Source organism: Ylistrum balloti, unplaced genomic scaffold (assembly GCF_031769215.1).
Source record: "Ylistrum balloti isolate Yb309-2 unplaced genomic scaffold, AGI_CSIRO_Ybal_v1 Utg369656, whole genome shotgun sequence".
In the NCBI taxonomy this organism is placed as follows: Eukaryota; Metazoa; Mollusca; class Bivalvia; order Pectinida; family Pectinidae; genus Ylistrum; species Ylistrum balloti.
In genome coordinates this window covers 890,860-912,647 of record NW_026781909.1, presented here as the reverse complement: position 1 = coordinate 912,647, position 21,788 = coordinate 890,860, and the positions used below count along the sequence as shown (strand labels likewise).

The 21,788-nt window shown below is 35.3% G+C and overlaps 1 protein-coding gene across 1 annotated transcript in view; it reads right to left on the bottom strand.

Moving 5' to 3' along the window:
• LOC132557523 (uncharacterized) overlaps window positions 1-21,788 on the bottom strand; it is a 49,060-nt gene that overhangs the window by 16,835 nt on the left and 10,437 nt on the right. The window contains exon 2 of the mRNA XM_060222021.1: window positions 18,378-19,060. Coding sequence (XP_060078004.1) covers window positions 18,378-18,633 — 256 coding nt within the window. The 5' untranslated portion in view covers window positions 18,634-19,060. The remainder of the gene's footprint in view (window positions 1-18,377; window positions 19,061-21,788) is intronic.

The window sequence follows — 21,788 nt, the reverse complement described above, 5'->3', positions numbered from 1 at the left end:
TGTGTTCAGGACTTCAGTCTGAGTGTTATGTGTTGAGGATTTAAGTCCCAGTGTTGTGTGTTGAGGATTTAAGTCCCAGTGTTATGTGCTAAGAATTTAAGTCCCAGTGTTGTGTGTTATGGATTTAAGTCCCAGTGTTATGTGTTATGGATTTAAGTCCCAGTGTTATGTGTTGAGGATTTAAGTCCCAGTGTTATGTGTTGAGGATTTAAGTCCCAGTGTTGTGTGTTGAGGATTTAAGTCCCAGTGTTATGTGCTAAGAATTTAAGTCCCAGTGTTATGTGTTATGGATTTAAGTCCCAGTGTTGTGTGTTGAGGATTTCAGTCCCAGTGTTGTGTGTTATGGATTTAAGTCCCAGTGTTGTGTGTTAAGGATTTAAGTCCCAGTGTTGTGTGTTAAGGATTTAAGTCCCAGTGTTGTGTGTTAAGGATTTAAGTCCCAGTGTTATGTGTTATGGATTTAAGTCCCAGTGTTGTGTGTTGAGGATTTAAGTCCCAGTGTTGTGTGTTGAGGATTTAAGTCCCAGTGTTGTGTGTTAAGGATTTAAGTCCCAGTGTTGTGTGTTAAGGATTTAAGTCCCAGTGTTATGTGTTAAGGATTTAAGTCCCAGTGCTATGTGTTAAGGATTTAAGTCCCAGTGTTATGTGTTAAGGATTTAAGTCCCAGTGTTGTGTGTTAAGGATTTAAGTCCCAGTGCTATGTGTTAAGGATTTAAGTCCCAGTGTTATGTGTTCAGGACTTCAGTCTGAGTGTTATGTGTTAAGGATTTAAGTCCCAGTGTTGTGTGTTAAGGATTTAAGTCCCAGTGTTGTGTGTTGAGGATTTAAGTCCCAGTGTTGTGTGTTGAGGATTTAAGTCCCAGTGTTGTGTGTTAAGGATTTAAGTCCCAGTGTTGTGTGTTGAGGATTTAAGTCCCAGTGTTGTGTGTTATGGATTTAAGTCCCAGTGCTATGTGTTATGGATTTAAGTCCCAGTGTTATGTGTTGAGGATTTAAGTCCCAGTGTTGTGTGTTGAGGATTTAAGTCCCAGTGTTATGTGTTAAGAATTTAAGTCCCAGTGCTATGTGTTAAGGATTTAAGTCCCAGTGCTATGTGTTAAGGATTTAAGTCCAAGTGTTATGTGTTGAGGATTTAAGTCCCAGTGCTATGTGTTCAGGACTTCAGTCTGAGTGTTATGTGCTAAGAATTTAAGTCCCAGTGTTGTGTGTTAAGGATTTAAGTCCCAGTGTTATGTGTTAAGGATTTAAGTCCCAGTGTTATGTGCTAAGAATTTAAGTCCCAGTGTTATATGTTGAAGTTTTAAAAAGTTCCATTTTGCGCGCAATTTTGTTTTCTTTTTCTCAACCTTTGAATCATTTTTATTTACCACTGTAAAAACTTTACTGGACAGTGGTATATCAGAAGCGAGAAAAGCGGACAGTCTTGTATTTTTGTTCTATAACTAAGTTAATATCTCTAAGTTATTTTATCAGAAACATGATCAGATCATAAGGGAAATGAATCCTTCCATGTTTCACTGCTTTGTTTTAGTTTTTTCCTTCACAATTTCAGAAAAGAGAAAGTATGAATTCCCTTAGAGGACCCTCACAAATAATTGTTTTGCATGGACAGGCGATACCCGGAAAGCAAAGTCGTGCTTTCTGTTTCCATAAGTAACAATAGACGAGATATTTTTTCTTTTCCGTAATATTCAAATTCGAAATCAATCAACCGTTTGTTTGGTATTCAGAAATTAGTAACCCGATAAACATCAAGACGATGTCGTGTTGTTTTCTCCAGTTTCAGAAACTTGAAGTCTTGTGAACATATTTTTTTTCGTTCCTGGTCATAACCACTAACAGAGTGAAATGAATTCGTAACCAGATTTGCAACTCCGCATCAGTCGTAAAACTCTCGTAATGAAAGACATTAAATGATGAAACATGATAAATTTGGGAAGAACTTCGTAGCTCCGAACTAAATGAGGGCTAGCTGATATTCCAGAAGCTCCAATTCTTCGGAAAGGTTTGTGCAATTAATTTCCGTGGAAACGGAAGGTATCGGTAGCTAATCACGCGGAGCAGGGAGGGAGTGTCACTTTAAATGTTACGTTAATTATGCGTCATTAGCCTGATGACACAAAAAAAATCAAATCCAAAATCCGTTGAGATTATTTTCAACAGAATGGAGGTGCGATATATTTTTTAAATGTGACCAAATTTATTTCCACAACAATATTGATCCCTTTCGATGGCCTGTTTCCATGGTAATCACCCCGTAAAAGGCCAAGGTAATGTCAGGGCATGGCATCGTGGTAGAAGCTGGTGGCTGTTTTAATGGAAAACAAGAAAGAGGTCCACCGCATGTTGTCAAAGAAATAGGAATCTTGCCCAGTGGCACAACCAGAGAATTAATCTGTGGTTGAAATGTTTGATACTCTACTGACAAAGCTATTGGTGATGTATACAACGCTACAGAATGTCCTATATTCACTAGTCTTTAATCATTTCTGTTACATATTGCTATTATTTCTTTTCACGTCAAGACGAAATCAGTTTTACTTACTGTATATATATGATGACTTAAAATGATAGATTACATGTCAAGCATTATAAAATATTAGTAATATTTTCTCGAACTTCATTATGTTGGTTGTATCATCCATCATAATCCCGTGTAATATTATCTCGAACCCCTTTTTGATATTATCTCGAACCCCTTTGTGACATTATCTCGAACCCCTTTTTGACATTATCTCGAACCCCTTTGTGATATTATCTCGAACTCCTTTGTGACATTATCTCGAACCCCTTTGTGATATTATCTCGAACTCCTTTGTGACATTATCTCGAACCCCTTTGTGATATTATCTCGAACCCCTTTGTGATATTATCTCGAACACCTTTTTGACATTATCTCGAACCCCTTTGTGATTTTATCTCGAACTCCTTTGTGATATTATCTCGAACCCCCTTGAGATATTATCTCGAATCTCCTTTGTGATATTATCTCGAACCCCTATATCCTTGTACTGAAACCTAACTCATCAGCAATGTGACAATATATTCTGAGGATGTCAATGAAAGCAAAGATCAGTATGAAACCTTTTCAACAGTAAATTGTTTTGTATTAAAAACAAACTACCCTGGATAATGACTTGTAAATAACTTTTTCAGTTATTTTCAATATCAATAACCCGAAGAGGTCCAGTCTGTATTGTGTTTGACTAAACGCTAACGTCAGTCTGTGTTGTTAAGGATCGCTCAAATAGTATGCGACGGTTTCCCGCATGGTGTTCAGTTAGATAACTACTGCAACGAGATTCATTCTATCACACCTAGCCTCTCTTTGTCAGTACCATTATATTTTGAAAACACGTGTTCACTTAAAATTGGAGGGAAGTGATTCACAAAATTCGTTTCTATAAATCAGACCTCCACTGTATATTTTCCGATTTCATTTTGTGATTTATTCAAATATTGACTCAGGGGTAAAAGGACAAACGAAAAACCTACAACAATCAACTTAAAAATGGAGACATTCTCGTAATGTGATAAGTCTACAGCTGCTCCAGGAAATACCTAATAAAAGAACAAAGAAGCTATCCGTTTACATAAAGCCATTCAATGCCCTGCTGATGGCGAGGAGCTAGTACGACTTTAATAACGGTCTCTTCGTACAAAAAATAACGGGTAGCCCAGTATTAGCATTTCACCTGATACCAAGGAGGGGCGATCAGTTTGTGTACCTGTCTACCCAAGGACAGGTAAGGTCAGATAACTTTTATTGTATCAAACACACACTCTTAAATCATTGTCATGGATACCGGCCTATCAACAAAGGTGATGGAGTGTACTTACATCCTTACACTGAGGAACAAAGCCACCATTATTAACGGCCCGGAAACTAGATCGGTTGCATGTCGGGAAACTATATATCCAAAAGGTAGCGGTATTGTTGCTTAGTGACACATTCAATGATTATGTATTGAAATTTGAAAGAGACGTGAAATTTGAAAATTACTGTAATTGATCCATGGAGATTTATAGTAAAATATTTAGCATGATAAATAATCTACACACATAAATATCATTTAACTGCTGTATTTAAGTCTATATACTATTTTTCAGTTTCATATTTTCCATCCAAAAGAATTCCATGTGAAATTTATCTAAAAACATTTTACATAAGTTTAAATGTACACCAAAGAACGAAAATGGTTTTATTGAGGGTGTTGACTCCAACAGCTTCAAAACGCAACTGACTATCTCCAATAAACGTTTGTACAAATAAAAAGATATTTTACTCCAAAACCTTGTCACGGCAATACCATCACATATATCAGATGCATTAGGGGCGTTTATAAAGATTACTGGAAAAAAGCTCCCTTCAGTAGCTTGAACAGGGAACGGGGCAAGAATGTCTAGAATTTTATAATAGAAAGGATTCAAGCATTATGTAACTGTTTGTCCTCACGTTTGATAAAGGTAAGACTCGCCAGTAAGGAGCCGGCAGGTACACGCAGGTGAGAAAGGGAAGATGCTGTTCACCTGTTCATTATACAGGTGCAACACAGTCGAGAAATGTGGGTTCCCTATCCTTACATAGTCAACCTACACGGGGTCAGAGCCTGACCCCTAACAATGCCGTTCCCTTACGATCAGTTCTTTCCCATACAATGCCTCTCCCTAACAATCGACCCTTTTCGATTGAAACCCGAGCTGACAATTTGTTTAAATAGACGGGACATGATCGTTAAAAGTTGACAATTGTATGGGTTCGTTCCGATGTCCATCACAATAACTTGAAGGTTTAAACCGTTTGAAATTCAATAGAAGTAACATTCTTTGTGATGTGAGTGTGATTTTGGATTTTTTTATAAGGCAATCGTTGTTCTGTTATGAGAAGCTGTTTCACATCCCAATTCAAACACAACAAGTGGTGATGCTACTGATAAGCTTTTTTTTCTTTCCATTTGAATGCTTTCCTAAGGCAGGGCGTCATCTTGAATTCTCTATATCTAAAACCCCAAAAGAGGGACACAGAAGACAGTATACAATTTTTTATTTCATGAAAATCTATTATTATCTTCTTTCAGTGATTGTCACGTGCTTGTTAATTTGTGATCTTGAATTTTTCTCTGCCTACTAAATATCCTTTTTTAAATTGAAGAGCGTCTAAGCAAGGAAGGTCAACAGCCCTTGCCCAGACTTACACAAACAATGTGTTTTGTAAATTCGGCGGTATTATGTATAATAGACAAATTTGTATTTCATGCGCTTTTTCATACACATATTTAATTTTAAAAATTCATTCAGAAAAGGGGTTATTATTTATAAGTTAGAACAAAAACAACAGTGGGCAGATCACACGGAAACCGTTGCTAGTTTTACCGCCGATGGTCGTTATTTACATTCAATGAAGCCTCTGTTTTGTAATTATTCCCTGGGTTTATTTCCAGTTTTACTTAATGACAGTTCTATTTGCAGTTCCCATCATTCATCCAGATTAACATTTCTTTTAAAGTTCATGGACAACAGGTCTGGCACTCTCTCACTTGTCATCCTTACAAACGACTGACGCCAGACTACAACGTCATATCCGGTTCCTGTAGGACCCAAACGAATCATTAATTGACTACACGCTCAATTTGTTCTCGTTGTTTTAGGGGAATTAATTAATCTAAAAAATTTAGAAGAATCTAATATATTTTGCCTACAAAAAAGTACGCCTCGTTTTCATACCGAGGCTCGACAACGTCTCTTACAATATCGGTAACTGTTAGTGACAAAGGGGTTTACATTTAAATAGTCTCAGTGACAAAAGGTGTTACAACACCACATAAAACGACTATATTCTTCCTACAGGCAACAATAAACACAGACTCCCTAACAATGTCTATTGGTAACTAAAGATCTCCCGCTAATCTAACAGAGAGTAGTTCTCTTAAATTTCATCAAAACGCTAACATGATCTCGGAATTAAGAGCGAATTGAGACTTGCGTCTAACTTTAATTTTTCTTTTCCTTTACACGTGTAAATCTAATTGTCCTAAGTAAAATAAAGCTTCCTTACACGATTTCAAAAAAACACATATTTAAAATACAAAAGTTCGTTTTACCAACTCTTGTATTTTTGTAATTCGGTGTTTTTACAGGCCACGGCAAAGTTAAGGACTGTACGGCTAGAGATATCTATAACTGTGTATTATCGTGGTGAATATTTCAAATTTCAGTTTTATAATTCTGCGGGTCGAGACATATTCTTCTATCTAAAGTGTTTATAAATAAGGTCGATACTCTATTGGTATCTGTGTATAATTATTTTGTGTGAGAAAAACCAAACATCGATCATTTCAGATAAAGCTAGACTTTTTTAACATATTTTATACATAAAATTGCTTTCTTAATACACAACTATTAGGTTTTTGACGTTTCTACGCCTGGGTGATTTTGATGCCACGTAAACATATAAGTGAAGTGGTGGTATCTTGACTCACAAATAAGATTTTTTCTTAATTAAAGGAAACCGAGTATACGGGTAGATGACTGTCACGCATGCGTGAGTTCAATCTCTCTGATCACGAACGTGAACGCAATTACCAAGACGGATCTTACGTTATCATTCGAAAATCAAAATGAAATCATCGTTTTATTGAGTAAAAGGTTCAAGTATCCGTGACAATGTCAGAAACTCATTAGCAGTAACCTGTCAGTGACAGGTAAAACACATCCGTACGGAACAGGTCCAGATAGAGAACCTCCACGTACATTGGTAAATTGTACATATATATCTACATAGAAGACGGGCAACGCCTTCAATATGGACAGAATACATTCTTTAAAAATCTTTAAAATTTTGCATCTTGACATTTTGATAAATAGATGGTCGCGGAGTTGCGTCTACCTGTCTGTTTGTCAAAAGTTTAATTATCAAGAAAACAATTATGACCTTGAAATTCTTTATTTTTGACCAGTTTTAACGATTCGTTAACAAATATTTTCAGATAAATTTGAAAGTTTTTGATTAGTATCGTTTTTATAAAAAATCAGACACGTTAATGGTTCAAATAGATAATTCCTTAAACAAGTAAGAAGGGAGTATCTTAAATTTGTTGCTTAAAAAACTAGAGCTACCTAATATTATTGTCAGGAGAAAACCAAACATTATTTCATATTCTCTTCCAAGGCTGTGGGCATGTTTTAGATATAGGGCTACAGGGCCCTTGTGCTGAGAAAAAAAATAGTATTTCATATTCTCTTCCAAGGCTGTGGGCATGTTTTATAGAGGGCTGTAGGGACCTCGTGCTTAGAAAATCACGACTTTTATATTCCAACATTTCAGACCTACCTTTACAGTTGAATTTTAAACAGTGTCCATCTCAAATGATATTATCTCTGCGACACTTTTCATAAAGATCTAAAAATATTCATTCAAAAGATTTTTTTTATCTAAATGCATAAAAATATCGGTTGTATAATTCCGAACTTGTTCCCCTAACAAATTTGTATTTCTCAAATCAATATAATATTCTATAATGTCATAAAACTCACAGCCACGACGTTATAACATTTCTGAATTGTCTTATTTTAACTAAAAAAAAGTATTTCCGATAAAGAAAAGTGCCGGATGGCTGTGTGTAGAAATGCTGAAACCCCAAATGACAAATTAAAATATCTCCGCGACAGAATTGGACTCAAGAAATCTTTGCCACTGTCCCCAATGGGCCTGCAGTCCAATATAAGAAATTTACTTTTTATTGTGAGTCGACGACAGACGAATAAAACTGTCCAAAATGGGCTTTTTAAGCTCGAGAATAACGACTTCCAATCCTATTACAGATACAAAATATGTAACTCATAAACTTTCGACTGACAAACACATCTGGAAGTGTTTCTCCTCGGCCGGAAATATAACAAATGGGTTTTATCCAATTGCTTGTCTTTATAAATAGGATATGGATGTCGTTTTATTTTTATTGTTATGTAAAATTCGCGTGTGAATGAAGGCTAGGAGGAGAAATTGCAAAGCGATAAAACTAAGTATTTCGTAAATAGGTTTTAGATTTACTGCATTTGTGTTAAAAACGACAATGTGTTGGCCTTATTTTAATAATGTTCAGAATCCTCGAACTTGTCGACTTAAAAGTACACGTTTGAGAAACGTAATTCAAACATATCTTAAAGAATTCGAAGACATGATGTAGAAATATTTTCCGATACGACATGACGTAGACTTTAGGCCATAAAGCAGAGAGAAGAACACCGAAGGAAAATTCTTTTATCCGAAATATCTACCCGAAGTGTGATCAAGCTCTGCTCGATACATAAATTATACGAGTTTTTTTACGAAAGTTTGGCGTTACAAGATAAACAATATTATGCGTACCGTATAATCTAAAAAAAAATGGCGACATTTAAAAGCAATTCAATCGCTCCAACGAAAATTTGCAAACTTAAATACAGTCAAGAGTGTCATATGTGTAAAATATCGATTTTCCAGCCCGTGAAGTAACTATAATAGTTCTGTCCTTTCTATCAAGTTGTATTGCTCATGAAACTGCTTCTATCAGAAAATATGTCCTCAATTTCCGTTCTGAACGGACGTCATAGCCTTAAGAAACAGTGCTGATTTCCCAATTGCCGTTAATGCCATTCAAGATGAAATTCAATTTTTGTGTGGAGTCATGAATCGTGCGATTTAAGTATCATATGGGGACAATGTAACGAATCTCGTAATAAAACAGACGAATCCTGTTTCTACTTGATCCCGTAAATCAGAATGCAAGTTTTAGTCAAGAGTTCAAAAAAACCTATCGTATGATTAAGACTTTCCTTCGAGGCCTCGCATCAAAGTTATATATAGTAACACCTCGATACAATGCCACTCCGTTACATACAATTTGCTTGCGTAATAAGTTGATAAAAGAATCTGTAATTACGTCATACGTCACACTTACAAATCGGCTAAAATCAAAAACGTGTTCGAAAGGCTAAATAGTGATTAGTATTCGATTGACAGGAACTGTGTAAATAACTCTGTCATATACTTACAAAAACAAAATCGATCAAAATAGCATACAGGCTCACCACATCCGAATATAGGTCACCTTTATCGTATAAACCAGCAAACTTCGTTCTCTCTGACAATATATCGACTGTATATTGGGATGAGAATTTTCTCTGCTGCGGGAGTCAAATCATTTTTTGTCTTTGTATGATTTCGCTGTGGACAGGTTATATCGGTGAAGAGGCGACTTCATCAAAACCTAATGATAACAGACTATCCATACAAATCTGTGTTTGCACACTGGGGAGTTATTTGTACATGACCAAATGTCTTTCTGATAACAACCGATCGAACATCTCGCTCGGCTACCGTAATTACACGGTCGGAAGATTTATCAATTAACGAAACATGCTTAACAAATCCTATCTAATTTTTTCATGAATTATCTCAAGGCTAACCACTCTGACTTTTCTTTATCTATCTAAATATTATGACCAACTAAAAACGTTATAGACTTTCCCTTTTCTTATTTTGTTAACATTTCAATTAAGCTGCTGAGGATTTCATTAAGGTCCGGATTTTCATAATAAATATTTCCTATCATTGAGGTATTTTTTAGGGCCGTCAATATTTCGCACACAATTAATCAGAGTACTGATTGCCTAATCTTTGTTTGCCGTATAAGGATAAAACTGTGACATTTATGTGAATCAAGCTAACCGAACTTCGATGTATCTTATCAATAGTCACGCACAATTCCATGAAGCTTTCTCAACCTTGTGAGTAATTCGTCAAAAATCAAACCTAATATTTACTGAAAGTGACTGAAGACGCTGCTTCAAAAATTCCAATTTTATCAATGTTTTTATCTCTATGTGTGTATGATTTTAGGATTTTATCGATATTCCTGGTTTTATTCTGTTGAGCATTTTTGACCTGTATGATGACAAATCTGTTCCTATCAACGCCATGTAACACGACTACTGAAACCGAATCGGTGATCGAAAACCCATTAAGTGATAGCGGCCATGTTAAATGTGATAGAACCATTGAGATGCGTTCGCCGGAAGTAGCTTATCAAAAAATCGCAAAAAGTTGCGAAACAAGACACGGACATGATCGAAGCATCATTATAAACTGTGACTACAACGTTAAACGTTTCCCCACTTCCGTTGGTGTCTGTATAGGAACACACAGACGAAGAATGTCTACTGATCTTTCCCTTATATATAATGTCGCTATCTCGCGCGTTGTTTCACGGGTCGATCGAAATCACGTTTTATGTTGTAGAATCTATGGTGACAACCTCTGTTCGCTAAATACAGCCGTTATCGCGAATATAAATGAATCCATTATCTACCAACAAAACAGCAAATTAACAAAGGTTGGCCTTACTTCGATTCCGTTGTCAATTTAATTGACACTGAAACATTTAAATATTTGTTTAAATGTTTAACAGACAATTGGCGAAGGTTGGTCTTACTATTATTGTTTTCATAATAGATTCCTGTTGTATATTCAAATTGATTTCAGTCAATGATGAATTGTGTTTCACTGTACAAGATATTTTCAAAAATGATAAAATGGCTTACATATTAATCGTTTTCGTATTCAAAGACACATACAGAATCTGAAATGAATGGAATTTATCATACGATCGTGACTGCAGGTCAGTAGAGAGTTGCCGGGATGCCGTTTCCACATGCCGGGTTAAAAGAAGAATGCGGTCGCTAAAAGACTGAAAGACAACAACATTTTGAAAAAAAAAATCCTTGGCGAAAAAACTTAACAAATGACAAGAGAAAAACCGATCAATATTAAGTGTCATAACAAGATGTCGACAAAAAGAAATCCTCCATGGAGACAGATATGATGTTTGAAAAAAGTGATGATTTTTTATAACAGTAGAAAATAATCTGTTCTAAAATTTGTAAATAATATCCTGGGAATAATGACATAACAGATGTCGGTATAATGTTCTCTAGACATAGAAACGTTGACAGAAAATCTATACCGACATAATTTGAAATGATATCTAGAGAAAAAATCGGATATAACAACCCCTGGCGACAAAATGTTAAACGATTATGTCCCTATCTAGATTAGAGTTGGACAGCTGCCGCGTGCTAAACGCTCCGGTGGGATGGAATAGCAGAAATTATTATCGATTATCGATCCCACGGAAGAAGCTGACGATAATTGCAAGGCAAGATACTTGAATAGTCATATATACACACACATAGTCGCCTTGTATAGACAAAGTTCTAAATTATTAAGTGATTATGTATGTTATCGTCCAATTCATTGAAATGGAACGCTGATTTTCTAAGAGCGACGGGATATGTAATATGTGTACAATAGAGAGGTGTATATGTTTACACGTGTGTACACGTGCTTTTCATACATTAAGATATACACACGAGCGCCTTGAGTGCATGGATGTAGATAGTTATTGCCCAGTACATGTACGCCCTACTGTGAATTATTGATGTCGTTTTAGTGTCGTATTCTGCGGCAGATGTCTCGGTAAATATAACCTTAGAACGCCGACTTAGTCGGTGAAATCTACATAGTGCAATGTATCACCCTCAATTTCATTGACGAGACCATGGGCTATGTCGACCGACAAGTGCTTGCAATTTATATAAATTGACATCCTAATCTCTAAACAGCAGACTTTCACATTTTATCCTGAAACCAATATTATGTGCCATTCAACTATCGAGTAGAAATCAATGGTATTTGTCGATCAGTTCTCAAGACAAATTGTAATCTATTTCATGTCACGAGGAACATTTTTCAAATGTCATTAACGATGCTGAGATAGGTTTCTCTAAACTGTCTGCCCCTTTATTTACTTGTCGAATTTTAAATCAAAGATTTCAAACGAAAGCATTTTCGATTTCCATTGTCACATGCATGATCATTATCATTGTTTTTTTTCCATTTAAATATGAAAAAAATTCTTCTCTTTAAGCGAGCGCCTCACGACCTCAAAATTATGATTTTCCATCAAATACATCAAAACACACGGCATGAATATTTTATCCCACAATTACATCATCTATCACGTTCATACTTGGAAGCGCTGCTTGGAAACACTAAAGAGGGATTATGCAGGAACGGCTCGACAACTCGCGCTACAGAACCGGACGGTGTTATTCCATATCATCTCTATTGCAAGCAGTGAATTATGTCACGAGTCCACTTGACGATACATCAGGGATAAACATAAAGTACTGCAGGGAAGGCGACATATTACGACAAGTTTTTAAATCTCTTTACTGACATCCAATGTGAGACCTGTGAAAATGTGATAACTGAAAAAAAGGGGCAAAATATCAAAAAAGGTAAACAAACTGAATGTCGGAACCAACATGTCGGAGACGGAATAGATGTGGCAGTTACTATTGTTCCTCAAGTCACGTTCAACAGAAACACACAAAACTAGACCGTTCAACAAAACTACTCCTTAGAAAATGAGGTTCGTCAAGTTTCGGCTGATGTCCAGAATGTTGCTCCATTAAACATAAAGAGAGCATTAAAACCCCAAAGAATATCAGTATGCTGTACTACATGTTTCAAAATACTAAAAATACCTACCACTTACCACTTCCGGTCGGTTAGAAGGGCATGTGGAAGGACCGACAACATCTAGAACCTAACATGCCCGCAGACAAATTATATATATATTCTCCCCCTCCCCTTATGCATGAAACGTGTACTGTGTACCAAATCCAACCATCTTGTTAATTGGAGAGAATATAATGGAAGTAGTTTGGACGAATTAACCAAGACGTTATCTTATTGGCTGTCTAGAACAAGAACTTTCCAGTCACATATTGCACGTGCAATGACGAGACTTGTTTAGATTGTTCAGGTGCAATAAAGTGAAATATCTTGGCTTGTTTGCCACGACGAGTTTTATTAAGCAATTTAATGCAAGAACACGTAAAACACCAACGAAGGAATCTGTTGGGACGGAGTATCAGTTTGAACGAGATTTGGAATCCCCATACTAATCCTTATTGGAAATAATAAATATTTGCTTGTCCACTTCACCATCTCTCACTTGTTGCTGTGAACTTCCCCCTACACTTGTTGTGGTAAACTCTCCCCTACACTTGTTGCTGTGAACTCTCCCCCTACACTTGTTGCTGTGAACTCTTCCCCTACACTTGTTGCTGTGAACTCCCCCCTACATTTGTTGCTGTGAACTCCCCCCCTCCCCCACTCCTACACTTGTTGCTGTGAACTTCTCTCTACACTTGAGGTTTACAGACTTATGAACTTCAATTTCCGGTGTGCAGACTGGTTTTGATTTTAAAATGAACTTTCGTTTTTTTCACATTTACAACGTTAAGTATAAAGGATATTAAGTACGTATTTGGATGGGAAACCTTCCTGGTCTGTCGTGTTGGATTAGATAGAAGTATTAGCTGGGAAGGTCTCCCATTTGGCACACAGAGTGCTAGACACGATGCCATCAAGCTGGAGACAATTACAAGTATATCAACATTACACTTACGAATACAATCGAGATTCGAGACGATTACGTCACATCTCATGCCAAACGTAAACATATCTACATGTTTTCCGACGTGGTTTACAACAGTATGATGCTGTAAACATTTAACCTTTGATCGTCAATGTCAAAACATTGTTTGTGTTTATTAATACAACTGTATGAATTGCACGTGTACATTATTATATGTGAAGATTACGACACGGTGGTTACAGTGCGATATGTAGACAAGCTCCCGAGAGTCTGTCCTCTACTGACATATCGTCCTTACAATGAACAGAAGAATCCCTGGCACTCTGTTCAGGGTCTGTGGATACATGAGATGGAGACAGTGTCCAAGACAACTGAACCACTCAATGACCACGCCACGCAATGTCATCTCACTGATCATATCTACAACTTATACACAACGGCATTACATCATATATCGCCCTAATCCGGACACAATATTCTTTCAATGAGCTGACCAGTTATATATAAATCTTGATCCGAATGACATATTTCATTAAATGGTAATTATCCATTTTATAACATATAGTCGTACAGAATCTGCCTCAGTAGAACGTATGATAGGTAATGATAAATATGTTCAAACTAAATATAGTTCTGTGCGGTGTACATTTGTGTTTTTTAAAAATGTAACAACACATTGGTACTAACATTTAGATTCTACTTTGAGGATTTATGAGAGAATGTATTCATAGCTCCATTAACTACAAACAAATCCCCGCATTTTTACCTTTTCCCTGAGTCAGAGAGTGTCAGGCATGCCAGGAGACCCTACTCTATGAATTCCTTTCTGGTAAGTAGTATAATTGAAAAGTAAATCGTTGTTGTGTTTCGAGTTGTGTGGCTATCAGTTTGATCTACTCTCTGACAAACCAATGTCAACGATCATATCTACCGTTTGAACACAGCGTCCTCACTAAATCGTGATCAAACAGACAAATAACACTCAAGTTATTTAAACTGTTATTGGGATTAATTGGAATACAACGCCGTGTTAGGTCAATATATGACAAACTTATGACGCCCAATACCGAAATTTACATTTCATCTTTTCATTAATGGAATCATTATTTACTTAATTCTCAAGGAAAACAGAGTTCCGGTTGGATTTCCCCTCCATACTCTTGTTAATCCCACAGGGGAAAATGACTTCGATAGAAACAGAAGATTTATCTAAATTCATTGTCCGAAATTAGCATCATTATGACACGCCCTTTGAAACGATATTGGTTGGGACATAGTAATTTCCATTCCTCCATTCTATTTCTCCCAGTTATCCTTCAGGATGTATAGTAATATAACCCCGGTACATTTCAATGGTAAATATTTCCGTATTACACTTTTGTCCTCTTTTTTGTAGATTCGGAGTTATCACCGATCGAATATTCAATACACAAAAGACTGTCATGCTGGATGTCCGTAATACTGTTCTATACCCTGATACAAGAGAATACAAAGTTGATACCCGATACAAGAGAATACTAAGTAAGTTGATACAAGAGAATACAAAGTTGATACAAGATACAAGAAAATACAAAATTGATACAAGAGAATACAAAGTTGATACATGATACAAGAAAATACAAAATTGATACAAGAGAATACAAAGTTGATACATGATACAAGAGAATACAAAGTTGATACAAGAGAATACAAAGTTGATACAAGATACAAGAGAATACAAAGTTGATACACGATACAAGAGAATACAAAGTTGATACAAGAGAATACAAAGTTGATACAAGAGAATACAAAGTTGATACACGATACTAGAGAATACAAAGTTGATACACGATACAAGAGAATACAAAGTTGATACACGATACAAGAGAATACAAAGTTGATACACGATACAAGAGAATACAAAATTGATACACGATACAAGAGAATACAAAGTAAGTTGATACAAGAGAATACAAAGTTGATACACGATACAAGAGAATACAAAGTTGATACACGATACAAGAGAATACAAAGTTGATACACGATACAAGAGAATACAAAGTTGATACACGATACAAGAGAATACAAAATTGATACACGATACAAGAGAATACAAAGTAAGTTGATACAAGAGAATACAAAGTTGATACACGATACAAGAGAATACAAAGTTGATACACGATACAAGAGAATACAAAGTTGATACACGATACAAGAGAATACAAAGTTGATACACGATACAAGAGAATACAAAGTTGATACAAGAGAATACAAAGTTGATACACGATACAAGAGAATACAAAGTTGATACACGATACAAGAGAATACAAAGTTGATACACGATACAAGAGAATACAAAATTGAAAGTTGATACAAGAGAATACAAAGTTGATACACGATACAAGAGAATACAAAGTTGATACACGATACAAGAGAATACAAAGTTGATACACGATACAAGAGAATACAAAGTTGATACACGATACAAGAGAATACAAAGTTGATACACGATACAAGAGAATACAAAGTAAGTTGATACAAGAGAATACAAAGTTGATACACGATACAAGAGAATACAAAGTTGATACACGATACAAGAGAATACAAAGTTGTTACACGATACAAGAGAATACAAAGTTGATACACGATACAAGAGAATACAAAGTTGTTACACGATACAAGAGAATACAAAGTTGATACACGATACAAGAGAATACAAAGTTGATACACGATACAAGAGAATACAAAGTTGATACACGATACAAGAGAATACAAAGTTGATACACGATACAAGAGAATACAAAGTTGATACACGATACAAGAGAATACAAAGTTGATACACGATACAAGAGAATACAAAATTGATACACGATACAAGAGAATACAAAGTAAGTTGATACAAGAGAATACAAAGTTGATACATGAGAATACAAAGTTGATACAAGATACAAGAGAATACAAAGTTGATACAAGAGAATACAAATTTGATACACGATACTAGAGAATGCAAAGTTGATACACGATACAAGAAAATACAAAGTTGATACAAGAGAATACAAAGTTGATACAAGAGAATACAAAGTTGATACAAGAGAATACAAAGTTGATACACGATACAAGAGAATACAAAGTTGATACACGATACAAGAGAATACAAAGTTGATACACGATACAAGAGAATACAAAGTAAGTTGATACAAGAGAATACAAAGTTGATACAAGATACAAGAGAATACAAAGTTGATACAAGAGAATACAAAGTTGATACATGATACAAGAAAATACAAAGTTGATACACGATACAAGAAAATACAAAGTTGATACAAGAGAATACAAAGTTGATACAAGAGAATACAAAGTTGATACAAGATACAAGAGAATACAAAGTTGATACAAGAGAATACAAAGTTGATACACGATACAAGAGAGTACAAAGTTGATACACGATACAAGAGAATACAAACTTGATACAAGAGAATACAAAGTTGATACAAGATACAAGAGAATACAAAGTTGATACAAGATACAAGAGAATACAAAGTTGATACAAGATACAAGAGAATACAAAGTTGATACACGATACAAGAGAATACAAAGTTGATACACGATACAAGTGAATACAAAGTTGATACATTTGAAGTGAGTGAAGTTCAAGTATGAATTTGAATAGCACATCAACAACATGACCAGGAGGTAAGGGTATGTACGATTTATGTTAACGTAGAAGTGGTTAAAACATATATAAACAGGACGTTGAATCATTTTATTGTAAATATGAAACAGTTCCGCTATACAATATGCATCTAGATTGTTTTTCATACAAGCACGACACTTGTAGTTGTCAATTTGTGAACTTCGTTTTAATGGTTCCTTTAAAATGAATATCATTATTACATCGCCGAAACACATTTAAGTCAAGTGACAATATGACATATCTTAAATAACTTACAAATATGAGAATTTCCTGTATCTAAGTATTGCCGACATTATAGACAGTCAGTCATCTCTGTATTATGTAAATAAAGCCACGCACAATTACCATACATTTCACTTTCAACAATAGTCTTTTGTACCAAACAGACCAAAATGAATTTTTTATTAAAAAATATTTTTTTCATATGAAAACATTAAAAACTCGCAGAAAAGTATCACGTCTCACAACGATACTGAAACATGAGAGCGTGACGTGATTGTTATCTAAGTCCACGGCAAAAATATATTGGTTACCTGTACAACAACAATTCACACAACGTTTTTATGTTCCTTTTAACAAAATATCGCCTTCTTGGCATTTTCGGATTTCAAGCAAAACGGGGAATTGCCATATTAAGATAATTCAAGTCGACATCACATACCTCTTTATCATGGTTGGTCTTATTTTCTTCAGTTAAAACCCCAATTTATTACTAGATTTTAATTTAATATTCAACATATATGGTGCTGGCGGTCCCGTACAGTAGTACATACCTGTAGGCAATGTTTGGTTTATTTCGAATTGCCAACTAGGCAAACATTAACACTATTGACCATTCACCGGGAATGCTTGTACGCTAAATATTTCTATAAACGATATAAAATAAACACGCTGACCATTTTTGTCGCTATGGTATGCTAGTTTTTGATGGAGCCGGTGAGAAATACAGTACGCCTCCCACAGCAGACCAAATGGTCAGGGTGGGAAGTAACTAATGGAGTAAGGATGCTACCGACAAACTACTGACCCACGCAAACCATATGTACTGTGAGTGACCCCCTTGATCCAGTAAGTAGGTGGAGGGCGCCGCAGACATGAAGGGAGTTCGTTTGACAAGATAAAAAAAAATCAAACTCATTACTGAATTGGTATAGACTAATTTCATGTTTACAATTCAAAGTAATAAAGAAATTATTGTAATTTTTAATATTACTCACCTTTCATCAATTCGTCATTTTCGACATTTTTCTGGTGTTCTTCATGATGAGAAATGCTAGCACAGTATCCGGACGGCCAGTCACAAACCACACTGTACCACAGTCCTATATACACTTTCCTCTTAGTGATCTTGTCTGTCCAGATTCCCCATCCCTGGCTAGCAAAACTGACCAGCTGAAGCAGAGTACACAATCCGGCCAAAACACACAAGGTCAAGGTCACTGCACGAGACATGGCTAGTCCCGTCTTCCTCATTTGGAGTACCAACTGACCTTCACCTTTGGTTTGAAGCTTTCCGCAGTGTATAAAATATATGTTTATCTATATACATATATCTATAAATAACTAAATGCAGTCAAATACCCTGGATGATATACTTGCAACAAGGAACAGTACATCCGTTAAAAATAGATTTAACACTAGTTATGTGACGAAATCCCGATGTCATGACATACTGAGGTGTTGAAATAATTATTCCCATCAAATAAAAACTTGCATTTCCTTATAGTGTGAGGCAGATCTGGGTAATATCCCGTTTCCACCGGACCGATCATGCCAGTAAGACCTAGTCATACACCTTGTGCTCCTCACGAGAGTACGTGTTGTCAGCTGCTCTGTCAACCCTGGACTGAATCCACCACCTGCCTGTGTTATAAGGTAGGCTATCACACGCTTCGCTACCCTGGAAAATGAAGCGGTACAGAACAATAAAATCACATTTTATTGCAGACATTAACAACATTTCCATGCAATCTCGCTAAAACACTGATGAGAATGAATGTTTTACGGGAAATTAGTGCTAGTCAGCTGCAATAATAGTCATGTCGATATATTTGGACCCGCATTCAATACATGTAGCCTGAACGAGCCGACTGTTATGATCAACTCGACTCTGTTTCAATATAACGTATAATAAAATGTGCGTCTATGCCATATTATATGAGGTAATATTGAAATGTTGAAACACATACATACAGGCCGATACATAACGTAAATAATTAAACATCTATTTTATTACATATTGATTCCATGTGGACGGTTTCATACAATAATGTACAATATCGTGTGTTACATACAGTAATGTACATTATCGTGTGTTACATACAATAATGTACATTATCGCGTGTTACATACAATAATGTACATTTTAGTGTGTTACATACAATAATGTACATTATCGTGTGTTACATACAATAATGTACATTATCGTGTGTTACATACAATAATGTACATTTTAGTGTGTTACATACAGTAATGTACATTATCGTGTGTTACATACAATATTGTACATTATCGTGTGTTACATACAATAATGTACATTATCGTGTGTTACATACAGTAATGTACATTATCGTGTGTTACATACAATAATGTACATTATCGTGTGTTACATACAGTAATGTACATTATTGTGTGTTACATACAATAATTATCGTGTGTTACATACAATAATGTACATTTTAGTGTGTTACATACAATAATGTACATTATCGTGTGTTACATACAATATTGTACATTATCGTGTGTTACATACAGTAATGTACATTATCGTGTGTTACATATAATAATGTACATTTTAGTGTGTTACATACAATAATGTACATTATCGTGTGTTACATACAATAATGTACATTTTAGTGTGTTACATACAATAATGTACATTATCGTGTGTTACATACAGTAATGTACATTATCGTGTGTTACATACAGTAATGTACATTATCGTGTGTTACATACAATAATGTACATTATCGTGTGTTACATACAATAATGTACATTATCGTGTGTTACATACAGTATTGTACATTATCGTGTGTTACATACAATAATGTACATTATCGTGTGTTACATAAAATAATGTACATTATCGTGTGTTACATACAGTAATGTACATTATCGTGTGTTACATACAATAATGTACATTATCGTGTGTTACATACAGTAATGTACATTATCGTGTGTTACATACAATAATGTACATTATCGTGTGTTACATACAGTAATGTACATTATCGTGTGTTACATACAGTAATGTACATTTTAGTGTGTTACATACAGTAATGTACATTATCGTGTGTCACATACAATAATGTACATTTTAGTGTGTTACATACAGTAATGTACATTATCGTGTGTTACATACAATAATGTACATTATCGTTTGTTACATACAATATTGTACATTATCGTTTGTTACATACAATGATTTACACTATCGTTAAATCCCAGAGTAAACATATACATGCATTAACGCCTATTTGTGTAAACGGACATACCTTACAACAAAACGAAATCAAAGTTCCCTCACAAGGGCTGGTATACTAAACACCGATACAACAAGAGATTGTTTGTGTGTTTGAGTACCAGGGAAAGCAAACACACGCACACTCTCTCATATATGTAATACATAATTTGAAATACACACAAGATCATTCAGTACACACAACGTTAGCCATTAGAGTCTGTTTACCGTTAAAAGTCGCTGCTCCACTAGCACGTGTTAAAAGACACACGACTTCAGATCCGCGCCATTTAACGCCACGGAACAAATTATAATTTTACGAAGCAGATGACTTCCGGCCAATCTTTTTACCGCTTACCTGTGAAATGCTTCGGTATAATTCCAACACAATACATATATAGAATTGTAGAAATGACCTCGCGCTTTATAGCTACAAAGTCTGTGAAAATGGAGTGTCTCGATATTGTAGGTCTTTACAAACCCGACCATGCTATGACTCACAAGTACTCTACACAAACACTAGTTTAAAACCTTTGTTAATGACAATGTTAAGCAGTGAAGCATATTTAGTATTATGACAAAAAAGACAAATAGTTAACAAACCTCAATTATTCCCTCCCCGAACTCGACGCCCTCGCGTTTTGTTTTTTTAATTTGTAAACTGACGCGGAAGATGGACAGATTAAATTGTTTTTAATAAACATCCATATCGTAGCAGGTGTTTTAATGAAGGCGCATGTCAAAACACTGTGTCCGTGTTTGATATGTATTTATGTCAGATTGTTTAAAACACATGTCAGAAATAGGCTTATCAGTATTGTATATACCCAGTTGTGTTCCTCAACCCTTCACGTTGGTTGAAGTTCACTTGAATAGGAACACTTGTTGATGATCAAGTACAATTTAAATTCAGTGCTATTTTCGAGAAAAGGAAAAAAAACTAACTAATAGTTTTCTAATTCATAAAAAAAATATTATGCATGTTCCCAATTCATACAGATACATGCAACTGTAAATAATAATAATAATAAAGCTTACGTGGTCAGGATAAGAAAATCCGCGGTTCCAGCACTGGACAAATACACAATCTTTGTGTATATTGGATATTATCAGTCGTATGAAAATGAGAAGTGAGTTTTCCTTATTCATATCAAAATGAATCGACGAG